General features: G+C 42.2%; 1 protein-coding gene across 1 annotated transcript in view; it reads left to right on the top strand.

The window, feature by feature from the left end:
• The window catches only part of LOC107527108 (cell cycle control protein 50C-like), a 29,817-nt gene extending 14,283 nt beyond the window's left edge, over window positions 1-15,534 (top strand). The window contains exons 6-7 of the mRNA XM_016199739.2: window positions 12,213-12,422; window positions 15,332-15,534. Coding sequence (XP_016055225.2) covers window positions 12,213-12,422; window positions 15,332-15,534 — 413 coding nt within the window. The remainder of the gene's footprint in view (window positions 1-12,212; window positions 12,423-15,331) is intronic.
• The last annotated feature ends 5,356 nt before the right edge of the window (window positions 15,535-20,890 follow it).

The raw sequence follows: 20,890 nt of genomic DNA, 5'->3' as shown, positions 1-20,890 counted from the left end.
CATTATATAATATGTTAAATTATTCCCTTGCTTTTATACAGGTAAATTTCAATGTCTTCTTGTTTGCTATTTACTAAATCTTCAAAAACTAAAGTTCTTTGGCATTCCGTATTTCAGATACTTTAAAAAAAATTTTCAACTACTTTGAAAAAAAGTCAACCAAAAATTAGATGGCTCATTTACCAAAAAAAGTTTCAGTATCATTGTAGGACACATTGTTTGATATACGAAATAGTTCTTCAAGGGCTCAAGCATTTTTAAAATTCTGGTTGGTGATGTGTAGAAAGACTACATATACTACTATGCTGAAGAATTTATTTCATTAAGCATCCATGTCATTGTAAAAATTTTGCAGTTCAATTTTTCTGTGAATATATAAAAATACTCAACTTTGCACAACTACAGCTCTTATTTTAATTAATAAAATATCATAGCTTGTTTGGGTATAATGAAACAATTTTAAGTGCATTTCTCTTTAAATTTCTCAATTAACTAAGAAAGTTATCTTTACTCAGATGTTGTGCTCCACCAAATTTGCATTTATGCTATCACTACAAAACCAAAAAATTTACATTCAATTGTTTAATTTGTAAACTGAATTTATACTAATATTCATTTTAATGTCAGAGGTTTTATCTTCCAAGATTGAATATCCAAAGGCTTTGCTCTGATTCCATGAAGAGTCAAACCAAAAAAACCAAGTCATTATTATAATTAACTTACTCTGATTTTCTGTTTGAAGCATCTGAAGACACTGATGTAAAACTGGCCTCATTTAACTGTTTACAAAGTTCTTTTGTGCTACGGGAGCCAACACATTAGAGGTTTCTTTTGATTATTAAAAAAATTATAATAAAAAAGTATAACTCAAAGGAACCTCATTTGATCTAAATGAAAAGTCAAGTCATACCCACATAATGTTGAAAGTGGACCTTCTGTAGCTGCACAAGGTAAAGCACTGTCTTTGGATGCACTCTTTTCAAAATAAGCACAGACTTTGGAAGTAGATCCTGAGGTTCTACAGCAGATTTATGTCTTTTGATTTTCATGTGGGACATTGACATCGTGATGGTTCCCATGAGGGGGGGTCAATGCCAATTAACTTTGCAAGTATCATATCCATCAACTTTCTTGAGAAACTCTACTTAATTTTACATCAAACATACCATTTTTTAACTCTTTACAGCTAAAGGGATTTACTAGCAAATAAAAAACTGATATCAAACAGTAAAATGGTTATATATTTACATTATGTAATAAATAACAAAACCAATGTTGTAAGAGAATTCAAGCTACTCTCAGCAAGACTACTCAGCATCTCTTTCCCACACTATGTCATGTACATATAGCATAACCTATAATTTTCCATGTTTCCCACTGATCCCACTGACATGCAGTCAGACCACTTCATGAATCTCATAGGCCAAGACAGAGGCTCTGGCTTCGCTGGCTGGAATGTCGAGCAGCTGGCAGAGTTCACAGGGATATGCTGCTTTGACTGAAAGGGTCTCTGGTTATCTTTCATTAATCACAGGTTAAAGTAAGCACGCCATTCACTGCACATGGGTATCTCACACACTGTGTAAATTATTTGTTTGGGATAAGTGCTAAATCAGATGGGATAACAGACAACAGGTAATTTGGCATGTACAGTCACTATATAGTTGAATTCCTAGGTTTGGGGCTTTTTTCTTTTTTACTTTCATTAGCATTTATTTTATGCTGAATTTACTCCTGGACCATATTTGTGTGTGTGTGTTTTTTAACTGAATTTATTGGAGTGATATTGGTTAATAAGGCAATGTAGCTTTCAACTGTACAGCTCAACAAAACTTCCTCTGCATGTTGCATCATGTGCTCACTGCCCAAGGCAGGTCTCTTTCCATCCCCGTTCATCTGCCCTTTGCCTTCTTTCACTTCCCCCACCCCCTTCCCCTCAGGCCATCACCGTACTGTTGCAGTGTCTGTGTGTGTGTGTCTCTCTCTCTCTCTCTCTCTCTCTCTCTCTCTCTCTATATATATATATATATGCTTAATCCCTTTACCTTCTTTCACCCAGTCACCAACTCCCTCCCCTCTGACAGCTGTCAGTCTGTTCAATGTATTTATGCTTCTGTTTCTATTGTTTGTTAAATTATTTTGTTCATTATATTCCATATATAAGTGAGATCATACGGTGTTTGTCTTTCTTTGACTGGCTTATTTCAGTTAGTGTAATCCTCTCCAGGTCCATTCATGCTGTCACAAAAGGTAAGGTTTTCTTTTTTACGGCCTAGTAGCAGTCCATGGTGTAAATGTCCCACAGCTTTTTTATCCACTCATCTACTGATGGCCACTTTGGCTGTTTCCAAATCTTAGCTATTGTAAATAGCGCTGCTATGAACAAAATACATCCAGAGACATGGAAGCATGGAACAGACTAATGAATCTCAGAGGGAAGTGGGGGGTGAGGTGAGGAGGGAGAGATTAACCTAAGAATTTATATGCATATATGCATAACCTATGGACACAGACAATAGTTCTGTAGGCCCGGGTGGAGGGAGTAAATGTGGGAAAGAAAGAGGACATCAACTGTAATACTTTCAATAATAAATATAATTTTTTTTTAAATCCCTTTTTTTAAAAATATATCTTTTATTGATTTCAGAGAGAGAGAGGGAGAGGGAGAGATGGAAACATCAATGATAAGAGAGTCATTGATCAGCTGCCTCCTGCACGCCCCCCACTGGGGATCAAACCCACACCCCGGGCATGTGCCTTGCCACAGAATCAAACCACAATCTCCTGGATCCTAGGTCGAGGTTCAGTCGCTGAACCATGCCCCTCCAGGCAATAGTCCCATTTTTAATTTTTTGAGGAAACTCCATACTGTCTTCCACAGTAGCTGCCCCAGTCTGCATTCCCACCAGCAGTGCACCAGGGTTCCCTTTTCTCCACACCCTCGCCAGCACTTGTTTGTTGATTTACTGATGGTAGCCATTCTTTCATGGCTAAAAGAATCTTCCCTCTGAGATTCATCAGTTTGTTCCGTGCTTCCATGTCTCTGGATCTATTTTGTGATATCTCATTGTGGTTTTAATTTGCATTTCTCTGATATTAGTGACGTTGAGCATTTTTTCATGTATCTATTGGTCATCTGAATGTCCTCTTTGGAGAAGTGTCTATTCAGGTCCTTTTCCTATTGTTTAATTGGGCTGTTTGTCTTCTTGTGTTGAGTTGTATGAGTTCTTTACATACTTTGGAAATTAATCCCTTATCATGTGTCATTGGCAAATATGTTCTCCCATGCAGTGGGTTCCCTTTTTATTTTGTTGATGGTTTCTTTTGCTGTGCAGAGGCTTTTTAGTTTGGTGTAGTCCCATTTGTTTATTTTTTTCCTTTGTTTCTCTTGCCCTAGGAGATATATTGGGAAATACATTGCTACGAGAGATGTCTGAGATTTTACTGCCCCTATTTTCTTCTAAGAATTTTATGGTTTCACAACTTACATTTAAGTCTTTTATTCATTTTGAGTTTATTATTGTGTATGGTGTAACTTGGTGATCTAGTTTTAATTTTTTGCATGCACCTGTCCAATTTTCCCACTGCTATTTTTTTGAAGAGACTGTCTTTACTCCATTGTATGTTCTTTTCCTCCTTTGTTGAATAGTAATTGACCATAAAGGTGTGGGTTTATTTCTGGGCTCTCTGTTCTGTTCCATTGCTCTATATACCTGTTCTTGTGCCAGTACCAGACTGTTTTGATTACAGTGGCCTTGTGGTATAGTTTGATATCCGGTAGTGTGATACCTCCAACTTTTTCCTTCTTTTTCAAGATTGCTGAGGCTATTTGGGGCTTTTTTGGTTCCATATAAGTTTTTGGAATATTTGTTGTAGATCTGTGAAATATGCCAATGGTATTTTAATAGGAATTGCTTTGAATCTATAGATTGCATTGGGTAGTATGGATATTTTAATGATGTTAATTCTTCCAGTCCATAAATACAGTATATGCTTCCACTTATTTGTATCTTCCTCTATTTCTTTCTTCAGTATCCTATAATTTTCTGAGTACAGGTCTTTTACCTCCTTGGATAAACTTATTCCTAGGTACCTTAATTTTTTTTGCTCCAATAGTAAATGGGGTTGTCTTCTCAATTTCTCTTTCTAATAGTTCACTATTAGTATATAAAAATGCCACCAATTTCTGACTATTAATTTTGTATCCTGCTACTTGATTGAATTCATTTATTAGATCTAGTAGTTTTCGGTAGAGTCTCAAGGGTATTCTATGTTTAGTATCATGTCATATACGCATAATGACAGTTTTACTTCCCCTTTTCCAATTTGGGTGCTTTTTATTTCTTCTTCTTGTCTGATGGCTGTGGCTAGGACTTCCAGTACTATATTGAATAAGAGTGGTGAAAGTGGACAGCCCTGTCTTGGTCCTGATCTTAGGGGAAACACTTTTAGTTTTTGCCCATTGAGTATGATGTTGGCTGTGGATTTGTCATATATGGCCTTTATTATGTTGAGATATGATCCCTGTGTTCCCACTTTGATGAGAGCTTTTATCATAAATCGGTGCTGGCTTTTATCAAATGCTTTTCCTGCATCTATTGATATGATCATGTGATTTTTGTCTTTATTTATGTGATGTATCACGTTTATTGATTTGCAAATATTGTACCAGCCTTGCATTCCTGGAATAAATCCCACTTGATCATGGTGTACGATCTTTTTAATGTATTGCTGGATCCGGTTTGCTAATATTTTGTTGAGGATTTTAGCATCTATGTTCATCAGGGATATTGGCCTATAATTTTCTTTCTTTGTAGTGTCTTTGCCTGGTTTTGCAATTAGAATAATGCTGGCCTCATAAAAAGAGCTTGGAAGTCTTCTCTCCTCTTGGATTTTTTGGAATAGTTTGAGAAGAATAGATGTTAGCTCTTCTTTGAATGTTTTGTAAAATTTACCTGTGAAGCCATCTGGTCCAAGACTTTTGTTTGCTGGGAGTTTTTTCATTACTGGTTCAATTTCATTAGTTGTAATTGGTCTATTCAGATTTTCTTATTCTTCTTGATTCAGTTTTGGAAGATTAAATGTTTCTAGTAATTTATCCATTTCACCCAGGTTGTCCAATTTATTGGCATATAGTTGTTCATAGTATTTTCTAACAATCCTTTGTATTACTGTGGCATCAGTTGTTATTTCTCCTCTTTCATTTCTGATTTTATTTATTTGGGTCCTCTCTCTTTTTTCTTGATAAGTCTGGTTAAAGGTTTGTCAGTCTTGTATATATTTTCAAGGAACCAGCTCTTGGTTTCATTGATCTTTTGTATTGTTTTTTTAGACTCTATGCCATTTATTTATGCTCTAATCTTTATTATTTCCTTCTTCTACGTACTCTTAACTTTCTCATTCTGTTAGGTGTAGGGTTAGTGTTTGAGATTTTTTTTTTCTTGAGGTAGGTCTGTAGTACTATGAACTTCCCTCTTGGGACTGTTTTGGCTGTGTCCCACAGATTTTGGACTGTTGTGTGTTCATTTTTATTTGTTTTCAAGTACCTTTTGATTTCCTCCTTGATCTTGTTAACCCATTCATTGTTTAATAACATGTTATTTAGCCTCCAGGTGTTTGAGTGTTTTTTAGTTTTTTTCTTGTGATTGATTTTCAGTTTTATAGCATTATGGTCAGAGAAGAGGCTTGATGTGATTTCATTCTTTTTGTTATCCTCACCCAAGATATTTTTTCCATTGCTTTTCAGAGAGAGTAGAAGGGAGAGAGAGCGAGAGAGAAACAACATGAGAGAGACACATCGGCTGGTTGCCTCCCTCACTCAGGAACTAAGCCTGCAACTGAGGTGCATGCCCTTGGCTGGAATCAAACTCAGGACTCGTCAGTCTGTGGGCTGATGCTCTAACCACTGAGCCAAACCGGCTAGGGCTGATTTCATTCTTTTTAAGTTTATTGAGACTTGTTTTGTGTCCTAGCATGTCATCTATCCTAGAAAGTGTTCTGTGTGTTTCCTTGTTGATTTTCTGTCTGGAAGATCTATCCACCAATGTCAGTGGGGTGTTAAAATCCCCTACTACGACTGTGTTACTGTCAGTCTCTTCCTTTATGTCCATCAGGGTTTGCTTTATATTTTTAGGTGCTCCTATGTTAGATGCATAAGGGTTTACAAGGGTTATATTCTCTTGTTGGATTGCTCTCTTTATTATTATATAGTGTCCTTCTTTGTCTCTTGCTATAGACTTTGTGTTGAAGTCTGTTTTTTCTAATATAAGTATAGCTACTCCAGCTTTTTTTATTTCCATTTGTATGGAATATTTTTTTCCATACCTTCACATTCATTCTCTGTATATCTTTTGCTCTAAGGTGGGCCTCTTGTAGACAGCGTATATATGGGTTATGTTTTTTTATCCATTCAGCTACCCTTTTTTTTTTTTTTTAATCCTCACCCAAGGATATTTTTTCCATGCTTTTCAGAGAGAGTGGAAGGGAAGGAGAGAGAAAAACAGATGCGAAATAGACACATCAGTTGCCACACGTATGTGCCTCAACAGGGGCCAGGGATCGAGCCTGCAACCAAGATACATGCCCTTGGCAGGAATTGAACCCGGACCCTTCAATCCACAGATAGACGCCCTAACCACTGAGACACACTGGCTAGGGCTACCCTATGTCCTTTGATTGGAGCATTTAATCTATTTACATTTAAATTTATTATTGATAGGTACTTATTCATTCCCAATTTATTCTTTATCCCTCCCTCCCCCCCCCCCCCTTTTCTTTCTTCTTCTTAAAGAAGACCATTTAACATTTTTTATAATACTGGTTTGGTGGTAATGAACTCTTCTACTTTTATTTTCATTCTTGCAAGCTCTTTATTTCATCTTCAATTTTAAATGATAGCCTTGATGATAGAGTAGTCTTGGTTGTAGATCCTTGCTTTTCATCACTTTGAGTATTTCATGTCATTTCTTACTGGCCTGCAAAATTTCTGTTGAGAAATGAGCTGATAGCCTTATGGGAGCTGCGTTGTAGGTAATCAACTGTCTCTCTCTTGCTGCTTTTAAGATTATCTCTTTGCCTCTAATTATGATATGCCTTGGTGTGGGACTTTTTGGGTTCATCTTAATTGGGACTCTCTGAGCTTCCTACACTTGTGTGACTCTTTTCTTCACCAGATTAGGACAGTTTTCAGCCATTATTTCCTTAAACAGGTTCTCGATCCCTTTCTTACTCTCTTCTCCTTCTGTTACCCCTATGGTGTGGATGCTGTAATGCTTGATGTTGTCCCAGAAGTCCCTTAGACTTTCCTCATTTTTTAAAAAATCCTCTTTGCTTTTTGTTGCTGTGCTTGGATGCTACTGTTAGCTTGTCCTCTAAATCACTGATTTGATCCTTTGCTTCATCTCACTTTCTGTTTATTCCTTGTATTCTTCATTTCTGACTGGTTTTGTTTGTTTGCTTGCTTTTGGCTTCTGTTCCTTTTTAATGCTTACTATCTCTTTGTTTAAGTTCTCCATTCTTCCCTTAAGGTCCTTATGAATCCTTATAATCATTGTTTTAAACTCTTCATCTGTTATCTTTGTTGCTTCCATTTTATTTATTTATTTTTCTGGGGATTTCTCCTGTTCTTTCATTTCTCTTATTCTTTCATATTTCTTTGTCTCCCCATTTTGTCTGTCTTTTTGTGTTTGTCTCTGTGTATTAGGTAGATCTGCTATAATTCCCAAGCTTGTTATGAGGGCTTTCAAATATAGGTGCCTTGTGGGTCTCAGTGGCAGAGTTTTCTAGATCACCTGAGCTAGGTGCTCCAGAAATGATTCTTGTGTGAGTTATGTGCCCTCTCCTGTTGTAGTTGAGTCTTGAATGTTGTTGGCCCATTTGTAGGTAATGTTAACCCTCAGGCTGGCTGACTATAAGGATAGAGCTCATTCACTGTGTATGAGTCACTGTTCAGGAGCTACTCCCTGAGGTGGAGTTTTTCCTGACTGGGTCTAGAGCCTTCTGCAGTTCCTGTTTGGCTGTGCTATTTGTGTGGCTAGTTGGGTTGAGATATGGTGTGGTTTGAAGCCCACCACTGATTGCATTGGTCCTAGGTCCACTTGACCAAGGGTTCCAGTGCAGGTAGATGTCAGAAGTTGTGTATAGCCAGCTTTGGGCTACCTGTCTAAAGCTACCACACTGTTCACTATTTGTAGATGCATCTACTGGGCCTGGGTGTGTATGGGAGGGGCTGGCTGTGTATCAGACAGGCTTTGTGCAGCTCTGAGATGGGGGCAGATCAGTAAAAGTCCAAGGTTCCCTGTGGTGAGCATCCACCTATTGTCTACTTCCCCCACACCCCTGAGGTTGCCTGGACTTCCTCCAGATTCTTATAAAGATTTGCTGTAGAGTTGGCCCAATCTGGCTGCTCCCCACTGACTCTTCTACACTGCTCAAGCTTGGTTGGGCAAGGCAACCTGGTCAGGTGGAGGGGGCTAGTCATCCCCTACTTTGGGGCAGCATGATCAGGCACTCAGTGGGGAGAATGTGGCCCCTACTACAGAGCCATACTACTCTGTCTCTGCTAGAGTCTCCAACTCTAGCTCCACTACAAGGAGCATGCCACAGGTTCAGGTTGGGTGCAACCAGCTGTCTCCATTCTGGGAGCAAACTCAGCTGGGCAGGGCCACCAGGACTTGGGCAAACATATCAAGAAAACCTTTCATTGGGGGTGACACCTGCTGGGCTGCAGGAGATGGCAAGCTGCACTCCTCCCCTTAGCTCTGTAGCCATGCCTGCTCAAGCTCCAGACTGGAGCCTCTGAGAGATGCACTCTGAATGTCCCAGCTCTAAGCAATGTTCCCTCCCCCCAGTGAAACTGAATTCAGCAGGACAGAGCCACCAGGACTTGGGAAAACAGATCAAGGCAGCCTTCCACTGGGGGTTGGCACTGACCCATGGGAGAGGAGCTACCTCCACACCTCCCCCTAGATCCATAGCCATGCTGCTAGAGACCCTGACAGAAGGCTCTGAGGGAAACACGCTGAAGGTCCCAGCTCTGAGCTGTGCTCCCTTCCCCACATGGAACTGAGCTCAGCAGGACAGAGACCTGGAAAAACATCAAGGGAGTCTTCTGTTACAAGTGGCGCCTACTAAACCCATGGTAGGGGGGGAAATATTGGCCTTCATTCCAAAGCCACACAGTTCAATGACTGTCTGAGTTTATGCCTATAGTTTCTCCAGAAAAATAGCACACCACAGGTCCCTGTTGGGCACAGCCAACAGTCCTTTCTGCCAGGCTCAAGCTTGGCAGGGTGGTGTCGCCAGTATTTGGAGGACCAGGTTAGTGTACTCTCCCAGCTGGTGCTGTTAGAACAGAAGTGCCCAACCCTGGGAGATGGAGCCTGAGGGCGGTGTGGGATGTTGACTCAGGACCTTAGTAGCCTACCCTTCAGATTTCTCTTTAGGGCCACGCCACCCACATCTTCTCTTTATGACTCCTATATGCCCTGAGGTACCTTCCTTCAACTAGAGCCCCAAGTGAGTGCCCAAGAGCAAGCTCCTGTGCACTGGCCCTTTAGGAGAGCACCTGTGATTCTAGCAGACTTCCTCCTCTTCCTGGTAAACAGAGTCCCTGCTGATTTTCACTGCCAGATGCTATGCAGGCTCTATTTCCCAGTCCTGGTGCTTTGGTTTGTGGTTCCTAGCATGGGATTGAGACCCCATGTTCTTCAGAGGGGGCTTTTGCAGCCAAGATATCCCTCTGACTTCTCAGCCACCACACTTGGGTATGGAGGCCAGCCCTCTCCACACCTCTTCCCTTCTTACCAGATTTATAGCTTCTATAAATCCTTGGATATAATACTCCTGTCCAGCTGTCCTTCAGTTGATCATTCAGGTTGACTGCTTTATAATTTAGCTGTAAATCCAGTTTGGTGCCAGGAGGAGGTGTGTAGCTTCTACCTACTCCACAGCCATTCTGGATCCCCTAGGCCATAAGTTTTTGTTTCTTCAGTTTTTTCTGGGATATTTTTTTTCTACTGTGCAACCTCCTCTTCTGGTTTAGGAACCATATGCTCTTTTTCAGTGGGATCATCTTAATGTGGCAGGAAGAGCTCATGGATGGGGTAATCCACCTATGTGCTCTGTAGGTTCTATACTGCATCTTGGGAGCTTTGTTCACCTGGATGTGCTCAAGACCAGAGAATCTACCTCTAAACCCTTAACATCAGCATTGCTCTGCATTTTTAAAAATGTGCAGCAAAAATTCAGTGCTCTTTTTGGGCCACCAGCCCTGCATTCATGCCCAGTGTATGGCCTGGGCTCACCTACCAACTCTACCATTGTAACTACAGAATGACACACGTTCTATAAAGTGACATCCTTTAGTAACTGGTGGCTTTTTAGATATGCATACCCTTGATGGCCTGGGCAGTTTCACAAGTGTTTTTAAATTGAACATGAAGATTTGAACCTCTTGCTTTGCATGATTTTGTGGGGTTTTCTGGGTCAAGTGAATAGCGAGCCATTTTCAGAGGTCCTCAGGCCACTTAAGGGGAGAGCAAATTCACAGATTTTGAAAAGAACTTGGCAATATTCTATTCTTTTGTCTTACCACATAAACACACGCCTGTAACACAAAGGGTCCTTGACTTTCTCTTATTTCCCCCTGCACTTTATTCTTACCTCTACCGTAAGAGTTACCACATTGTAGTATAATAATCTGAATACCTGTCATCCCCACAAGTCTGTGAATTCCTTGAGGAAGGGGGTTGGCTCTTATGCTGTTGTGTATCCCTGGTGCTTGGTACATAGTGAGCAATCAAGAAATGCTTATTATTGAATGAATGGACAACTACAAATGACTCAACCAAACTTGGAAAATGAAGGAAGTTGTTTCCTCTTTGACCATGCTTCCCATACGCTCTTTTAGACATGGGTTCAAGTGGGATCTGGGTTAGTGAGGGAGAACATACTTGAACCTGCGTTCTTAACATGCTCCCTGGGTGATTCAGATTTCAGCGCCCCATAGGACACATTTCCTTGAGTCATGAGTTCTGGCTAAAGTACAGAAAAGCTCCCTACTCAGCATTTTGGATCCTACAAATAGTAGAACCCATTTTATAGAAGTGAAAAGTTCATTGACCAATTTTCTCTTGTTGACTAGCTCTTTAAAATTCAATATGGTTTTTATTATCAACTTCTATAAGCTTTCATTGGAATCTCTCATCCCTTTATCAAGCATTTATTGAACACCTACTGTGTATCAGGCACTGGACTGTGAAAAAAAGATGAAGACACTGTAGTCAAGAGTCTGCTATAGAGTAAGAAAGACAGACATGCCCATTACAGTAAAGTGGGCAGCGTAAGGATAAGAGAAAACCCAACAGACTCACCTCCTGGCCCTGGCCCTGGCCCTCACCCTGTGCTTCCAGCATTGCTGCAGCACTCAGACCTACCAGGCTTCCTGGCTTTAGATCAGGCCTGCAACACCCGTGCTCTCTGCCTCCTCTCTTGACCAACCCCTCCTCCGTGGCAGGCACAGTGCTGCAGAGAATATCTATGTAACACAATCTTTATGCACTTCCATGATTATTTCCTTAGAACACATTCCTAGAAGTAGAATTTCTAGGCCGAAATGTATGCAACATATATTAAAACTTTTGGTGCATGTTCCTAGATTGCCAGAGATAATGGGGGTTTTTTGTGGTTATTTTTTTAATGTATTTTGCCAGAGATGATGTTCATCTACACACCTATGTGCTCTACACAAGAGTTCCCATTTCCACTGCCTCATCCATGGTTGTCATTCTTTTTTCTTTAACTATTAATCAAGTCTCTTGTTTTAATTTACTCTCTTTAGGTTACTGGTGAAGCAGTGATGCAACAGAACATGATGCTCTCACAGAATACGGCCGCTGTTATTTTGCTCTACTTATTTTTTCACTGCTTCATTTTGGACACATAATATACATATAATTTTATATTCTGGGTTTTTTTATTCTTATGAAAATATCATCAGCATGCCTACCCCCCATTTCCTTAGTGTCTTTATAACCATTATTTTTAATGGTTGCATAGTCAGGTAGTTTACACACACACACACACTTTTGTTTTTTAAGTCTAATTTCTATTTCTCTTTCCTCAAGAAATCAAAGGTTATTTCATTCTCTAATCTAAGGAAAACCAAAGGGGGGAGATGGTTTTTCTCAACCATGTGCATTTTCCTCCCATAGGAACTGCAAAGCCACCATACTGGTCGACGCCTGTGTATGGACTGGACGAAGATAACTCAGGAAACAATGGCCTCATCAATGAGGACTTCATCGTGTGGATGCGGACAGCTGCCTTTCCCACTTTCAAGAAACTGTACCGTCGGCTCCATCGGATACAGCATTTTGCTGAAGGCTTGCCTGCTGGTAACTACAGTTTCAACATAATCTACAGTATCCTTTTATACTTCTTCTTTTGGTAATGAAGGAAAATCAGTGCCCATGTGGGTACTAGTTGTCGAATTATTTCATTCTGTCAAATTATTTTCTTTTCTTCCATCAAATCTATGTATCTATGTAAAGAAATGCATATGTCTCTCATAGGCAATACTCTTTCCTTCACCATGTTGCTGCTTATGTCCACTTCACATAATCAAATGTGTACTTTTTTAAGGACTAACGATTAATAGCAGCATCAGGTAAGGAGCTATGGATAACTAAAGCAGTGAGGAGAAGCCTGCGTACAGGATGGGATGAGATGGAAGCTGAAGGGGGTAGACGATTTTCCTCAACCACGTCCACCGTGTTCTTCCCGCAGGAAGTGCAAAGCTTCTGAGTGGCTTGATAAGAAGTAAACTTGGAATATGGACTAAAAATAACTAAAACAGAGAGAGACTGTAGATCATTATTCTAGACAAAAGTGTCATAGGCCAAAGGAGCCCTGGACTCAGGGGCAGCTTGAGCCCGTGGAGCCCGCAGCGGGGGGGGGGGAGGGGGGGCCGCACGCTCCGCCCTGAGGAGCTGTGTTCCTCCCTCTCTCAGCCGTGAAGCCAGCTCGAGGAGCCAGTGCCCAGAGCACAGTCCAAGTTGGGAGACATATGTTTTAATATGAGATTCTGAATTTTTCCACTTAGTTCAAAAATACAAATGTAACTCTCGATTTTAAAACAGAAAGGACTTCACTTCAAAGTGACACCAAACACTATCTTTAAAAAATTGTATATTTAAACACCATTCACGCTAATTCCGGTCTCCAGACTTAATTTTAAAGTCTCTTCCTGATTCCCCCTGGGGGAGAATTCTCTAGGAGGTGGGATCTTTCCAGAGCTGGTACACAGCTTTGAGGTCAGCCGGTGGCATCTCAGGGCTGCTGCTCAGGAGTGGTTCATGGGACCCCCAGCACAGAACACCTCCTCAGTGTCTTTACTTCTCGGGGAGCTGGAATGAGAAATCTTGGGGTAAGTGAGTGAGTGAATGCTGGTGCCCTAGTTCCCTGCCCCATCTTTCCTGTTCCCGAGTAGAGTAAGGACATTTCCATCCTCAGTCAGAGGTACGCCCACTGATGTGACACCGTCTCTACCTGTTGGTTTGTTGCCTCCTTTTGTTTGCTGACCAGGAGTACCGTTTGCCTTTGGTTCCTTCCTTTAGCAGGGCCTGTACTTCTAGTCTGTGAAAATGAAAGCCATCGCTTGCTCTCCCTTGTGCAGCATTATATATGCAGATCAAACAGTAAGCCACAGAATACTACCTTTTGAATAAGATTGCAGCAACCCCTCTTTTCACCCCCTGAAAAAAAAATTGAGAGTTGCTTGACTAGTTTCTGGAGTTGGACCTTGCGATCCCATTGACTTTGCCTGTGAGTAGTTGTAGTTGCAATTAGGAACCTGGGAGGAAAAAAACCCACCTGTCAGGAACTGCTCTCTTGACAGTGCATGGCAGGGAGTTTGGGGCTGAGGGGAAGAGGAAGGGAGTCTGCTCCAAACAAAGGAGACACCTTTTTCTCCTATGGAGACAAGCTCTCCTCGGGTGTCTTCAGTCAGTCACATTTTAATGCTGATGACTCTCAAATCTAAGTCTTGCCTGCGGAACCTCAGCCCCGAGCTTCAGTCCTAGGCTGGCACTACCTGTGTCGGGCCCTGGTGTGAGAACTGCCCACCCCGCAAGGCCTGGCCGATGCGCACAGAGGACGAAGCCCAGGCTGCAGAGCGCGCCGGCCACTGCTAACGGAGAGAGGTGTTTGTGTGAGGAGAAGACCCTCTCGTAGAGCTGAGGGGACAGAAAGCAAGTGGATGCCCTGAGGTGGCACCCAAGGACCTGGTGACAATGAGGAATTTTGACGTAAAAGAGAGAAACCTTGTTTCCCGTCAAGTTTCCTTGTGCCTTTAAATTGCATGTTGCCAAGTGAGTTCAGGCCTTTTGAGAGCTTTGCTGGGAAATGCTGCTGTCCTGTGCCGTTGCTATGAGAAGCCTCTATTTGTTTATTAGTTTGGTTTACAAAAGGCACCAGATGTTTAAAAACCTCAGACCACATGCATAATCAAAATGACATAATTAAAATGCGAACGATAGCAATCCCACTTCAAACACTTTCTCCCCAGCAGCGAGGGAGGCTGGACTTCCCAAAACCCAAATGAATGCCCCGCCTCTAGTCTTCCTACCAAAAATATCTCGCCGTATAAGCTCACTATTTTTTTTTTTTAATGTTTTTATTGGTTTTTAGAGAGAGAGAAAGGGAGAGGGAGAGACAGAAACATCAATGTGAGGGGGAAACATCGATTGTTTGCCTCCCACGTGAGCATTGAACGTGCAACCTGAGCATGTCCCCTGACCGGGAATCAAACTGGCGACCTTTCAGCGCAGGGGATGACACTCGACCAACCTAGCCACACCGGCCAGGGCGGCAGACTGCTATTTTTTTGTTCTTCACTTCTCTTGTAGAATTTTCCTGGAGGTAGTAATTCAAACCTTAGCCTGTGAAGGACCTTAGCCTACCCTTGGTCTCCTGATTCATAAAACAGAAGTGTAGGTTTGCTGTAAAACTTATCTGTATGCTTTGCATTTCCTTGAGTTTAAATATATTTGTTCAGTGGTTAGTCAGCTGTCTGTAGGTCATTCAGGTCGGTCTATGTCAGAATCTCTTTTGCGCATTACAGCTCTGTACAGGGAAGGCTTGTTTCAGTTTCCTTACAGTGAGATACAGTGTACTACTCGACAAAGATGGGACCATGTGAAATTGAATAATCCACTCTGGTTTTACCTACGAAAACAGCAATTTTATATGGTTCGACCTAACATGTTTAGGATACACAGTGAGAGAGCCGAGAAGTGCGAGGACAGATCCTTAACAGAGCTCCTTTCCTTAGACTTCCCAGTAACCAGATTCCAAGGAGAAAAATCAGTTGTCCTTTCCACCCTGACGTGGTGCGGGGGCAGCAGCCTGTTCCTGGGTGTCGCCTACACCGTGACGGGAGCCCTGACGTGGCTGGCCTCTTCCTCCATGATGGCAATTCACCTGATGCAGAAAAAAGGGAAAACGCTCTTCCCCCACTATAAAGTCAAGCTTTAAAAAGAGAAGCAGAAAGCACGGAAACGGCGGTGAAGGGACAGAGCCAGAGATCTCTGACGGGGCTCGAAGTGACTGGGGCATTTCATCGGGGGGGACCGCGCTGATGTTCCAGGCTCAGTTCCGGTGGGTGAATGAGTTTCAGAGCGAAGGGGGGAGGCGGAGAGGAGGAGAGGGCATAGTATGTGTAGGAAAACGTCCTTGGGGAACATAAATCATCCTTGAGCTCTAAACCAGGTCTCGGGAATTCCTTTAAAGCCCTGGTGCCCAGAGGCAGCACCCGGGGGAGTACCATCCCCAGACGAGAGTGAGCGGGCCTGGGGCCCCCAGGGGTAGGTGAATCCTCTAACAATCAGCCAGGCTCAGGCCGCTAGTCTTTATCGAAATTACCATAAGCTACCCCACAACAATGGCTGAGCGCGAAATTAAGCAATCAGGATGATTTTGAAAACTGATTTAGATGTCCTTTCCTTTCTGTGGCGTCAAAATGAAGTTTTCTCTGCTAAAAACAAACCAAGCGAAGGTTATGGCAGTGCCCTGAGAGCACACACTGCGGGGCGACGCGTGCAGCCGGGGGGAAGCGCCGCACTTGACTGATCCCCTGGCAAACTGCTCAGCACAGAACAATTCTAGACCTTACGTGGGGATAACATAGTCTAGAATGCAAACAATGACGTGGATTTATGACACTCAAATATATATGTTGAGGGAGCTACCTCACAAAGTGTATCTTAAAAGCTTTGAATTCCTGCTAAAGGAATTCACTTACAGGAGACCCAGCAAAGCGCTTTATAAAGCTGTGAGGGCAACAGGCCCCAGAGATTGTGTCCCCAGATGACCAGAATATTGTACTTTTAAAAACATGTTTATATTATTTTATTTTTTGAGGTGGAGGAAGCTTTACTCTGTAGTGACTCTAGGAGCAGAATTTTCATTGGTAAAGAAACATACAGTACCAATACATATTTGTCCCTTTAGCAGCCAAGAAAACATTTCTTTGTTGCAACTTTCTGCATTTGTCAAATAGTTGAGTACTTTTCCAAAATAACCCCAAACAGCTTCAGGTACCAAATCTGAAATCCTGGAATCCCTCCCCTATCTCACCTTCCACATGTAACCAGTGACCTCTGGTGACCAGGTGTGGTAGGCTGAAAATTCCCCACCCCCACCCCAAAGATACCCATGTTCTAATCCCCAGAACCTGTGAATGTTACCTTAGATGCCAAAAGAGACTTTGCAGAAGTGATTAAGTTTAAGAGATAATCTGGGATTACCTGAATGGGGCCAGTGTAATCATTAGGGTTCTTATAAGAAAGGCAGGAGATCAGAAGACTAGTAGCAAATGTGACAACAGAAGAGGTTGGCCTGATGGAAGGAAGGGGCCATGATCCAAAGAATGCAGGCAGCCTCCAGAAGCTGAAAGAAAGCAAGACACAGATCCTCCCCTGAAGCCTCCAGAAGCCATGCTGTCATCTTGATTTGAGACGTCTGACCTCCAGAACTGTGAGAGAATATATTTATGTTGTTTTAAAAACTCAGTGTGGGGTAATTTGTTACAGCAGCAAAAGGAGACTAATATTCCAGGGGTTGGAAATGCTCTAGTCATCTAACAACTGTTGTTTCTCCAGCTTGGATGAGCTCTGCAGGGCAAAGGGCTAGGCAGGAACAGAGCTCACACGTGAACTAGGCCCATTGACTTCAGACCCTGGGCTGTCACTCATCAGGTCCACACTTCTCAGATATGGTGCTGACTGGAAAAAGGCTTAAAACATATTGATAACATCTCAGCCTTGTTTTTCAGTTTATAGGAGGCTGTATTAGGGTTCTACAAAGAAACAAAATCAATGTGTATGTGTGTGTGTGTTTAAACAGATTTATTTATTTTAAGGAATTGGCTCACATGATTGTGGAGGCTTGGCAAGTGCAAAATCTGATGGGGGAGGCTGCAGGCTGGAGGCTCAGGAAAAAGTTGCAGTTTAAGCCCAAAGGCAGCCTGATGGGAATTCAGGAAGAGCCAATGTTGTTGACTTTTCTCTGCAGATGAAGCCTGAAGCCCGTCTGCTGGGGAATCCCCTTCTGCTCAGGGGCAGTCAGCCTTTTGTTCTGTTCAGTCCTTCAACTGATTGGATGAGACTCACCCACATTATGTAGGACAATCTACTTTACTCTGTCTACCCATGTAAATGTAAATCTCATCCAAAAACACCCTTACAGAAACATCGAGAATAGGGATTGACCCAGACGTCTAGACACCGTGGCCCAATCAAGTTGACACATGAAATTAACCATCACAGAAGGTGTCTGCTTTCACCAAGTAATCATTTTACTTTGTGCTTGAGTTGACTCAATGGAAAGGACCTATACAAAATATAAGTCTATCCACAAGATAAAAGTGAACAAAAGTGTAGTTTTGACCTTTATTTGAAATTTACCAATTGAATTCCTACTTTGTGTGACAAATTCACAATGCCAAGGATACCAAAATGACAGTTGGCGCTCCTGCTCTCAAGGGACTTATATTGCACAGATCTCCGTGTCCTTCTGAGCCCACTTGCACTTGCCCTGCAGAGTTGCACGTGAATTCCACACTCACCTTAGGTTTCTCTGCAGTTCCTGAACATCAAGCTGGCCTCCCTGACAGAACAGAGAGGATGCTCCCACAGGGCAGCACCAGGGTTCCCACTCCCTAAGTCCATGCTTGGCTCAGGCAGGTGTTCAAGTTGATAAAAAACCTCCTGACTTGGACACAATCACCCAACCTTTCCCGGCCTGCACTCAGGCCTTCCTAAGGAAGCTGGTTTTCCATCTGGTTTGTTTCACAGTGGAGGCTTTATTAACCAAATGTTAATAAGACAAAGGCACTTCAGACAGCTGCTGGTGGTTTTCCTTTGCAGTGTGTCCAACAGAATCCCACAGCGCTGTGGCCTGCAGTTATCAACATATTTTGTCTCTGGATGTTCATAAATGAAAGGACTACAGAGCAGATTCCTCCTGGCTTCTCCACCAGGTGGGACACGGGAGCCACTCGGGCTCAGTTCCGGCCCCTCTCACCAGCACTGGGTCAGCCCATTGCTCCATCAGCCTTGTTTTGGCAAACAGAGCATGGCCCCTTGAAGTCCTCATCACTGCTAACCAGGTTTCTAAAACCTTCACTCTCCTTGTACCTGTTTACGTGTCAGTACTCATTGGCACTTCTCAGTTCATTGCATTTTAGGTGAGCCATGGCCCCCTTTTTATCTCTACCCCTATTCCCGCCCTCTCAAAAAAGCTATCTGGTAAAATGATTAGAAGACAAGGTGAAATTATGAGATTTCGATTGCAGTGACTCAGAGACCAGCCAGGGAGCTCATTTAAGGAGGAAAAAAAAAAAACCTCTGCAAAGGGTCGGGCTTGTACAATACGCCATTCTAGTCCCGTGGCGGCCCATGGAGTGATTCAGAGCCTCTCTGACAAGTCTAGGAACTCTTCAGGGTCTGGACAGTGAAATATTGTCTTATAATGAATCTTCCTTTTTTGATTAGTGCAGAGCCTGTATCCTGCTTCCAGGGGCAGGATCCAGTTTTCTTATTCATTTTCACCACGGTTGGAATGGAAAAACTGAAGTCATTACTCTGATGGCAAGAAACATCTTGTGGCGCTCACACGGCGAGCAGCCAGCGCAGGCAGGCGTGGGGGCGCCTTTTGCTTCTTTTCTATATGGAAACAGATGATTTTTAGTGCAGGTTAACATTGTAAAAATAACATCCTCTGTTGATTTTGTTTGTTTGTTTGTTTGTAAAGATTTCTCAGTTTCTTTTTTATAACCAACATCCATGGACTGTCTATAAAAATGTATTCTTCAGTCTGAGGTCAGGAGCTTTCTGGATAGGTCAGGGGGGTTCCAAATGGTGTGGAGAAACCAGAGCTGTGGAACTCCACAGAGCAGGTTGGGGTGGAAGAGACGGGCAGTGCCTTTGTTTAGAGAAGGTGAAGAAATTTTTGGATTTCTGTTTTTCTTCTAAAGCTGAAAAATGAGGAAGGAAACCGGAAGGGGAGAATGGGAGAGATGAAGTAAAGACGTGAGGATGGAGCCCTTTACCTGCCCAGCCCAGTGAGATGTGCCTTATCCACATTACTGCGTTTAATCCTCAACAATAGTGAGGCAGATCTGTCATCCTCCCAGGAATCATTTCTCTTACCCTTCCTCCCTCCTGTCAAAGCCGACTTCACATAAGAATAAAAATACTAGATACATACTCTGCCTTTAGGTAGGAATGGCCAACAAAACACATAGGAAAAGCTTTTCTGTCACTTTACCTGCTCCCTGCTTCCTAAATATGAATGCGGCTGTATGAAGACATGATGCCCGGGGCTGTAGCAGCCCTCTTGCAACCAGGAGGGGGAAAATCTGAGGGCCAAAAGCTTTCATATTGAGAATAGTGGAATGGAGACTGGAAAGACCTGGATTCTTTACCACATTGTTGAGACCACTGACTGAGCCCTGGAACCACCTACATCTGGATATATTTTTATGTGAATAAGAAACTCCCTAGTTATTTCAGCCACTTTTAGCTGGGTATTGTTACTTGCAGACAAAAGCATCCTAATAGGTAAAATATGACTATTTCCATTTCACTCTATTAGATGTGTTTCATCTAACAGACCAGAAAATTAATTCAATGACCACTGCAGTGGAAACAAAACATAATTGCTTTATAACCTGTTGGAAATCGTCTCATGCAGTCCTGTAGTTTTCAGCTTAATACATCTCCTCCTCACTGCCCTTCATGTGTGGATGATAACACATAGCAGTCCATGAAATTATCAATTATCACGTACCACAGATGGTAACCTTACTGCCAATTATTTCTTGCGAACCAGTTGCTAAAAGTTTGGTCCCAACCTTCAAACGTTAGTCAATTATTTTGGCTAACACTCTTCCCAGCAGACTGACAGACGTTCAGAGACTGATGCTCTGAGGCCGATACAGCATACGAATCTATAATTGTGGTCTCCTACCATGATGATGATACCAGGTGAATGGTTTAGGACCGCTTTGTTGCTCAAAATGGCGACTAGCAAGGTCATCAGTCACACTTAAGCTCCTACTCACAGACGTAATGTGTTATTCAGTGTATGACATTCTCTAAAAGACCAAACAGTAGAGATAAAGATTAGTGGTTATAGGGAATTCAAGGTTGGAGGAGAATGTGACAATATAGAGGCAAAATCCAGGAGTTTTATTTAAGGTAATGGGACTACTCTGTAGCCTGACTGTGGGGGTAGATATCTGAATCTATGCATGTGTTTATTCATAGAACTATACACACACGCCCCCAAAAGTCAACTTTATGATAATTTAAAAAGTAAAATAAATTTA

Source organism: Miniopterus natalensis, chromosome 6 (assembly GCF_054644295.1).
Source record: "Miniopterus natalensis isolate mMinNat1 chromosome 6, mMinNat1.hap1, whole genome shotgun sequence".
In the NCBI taxonomy this organism is placed as follows: Eukaryota; Metazoa; Chordata; class Mammalia; order Chiroptera; family Miniopteridae; genus Miniopterus; species Miniopterus natalensis.
This window is presented reverse-complemented; position numbering and strand designations above follow the sequence as displayed.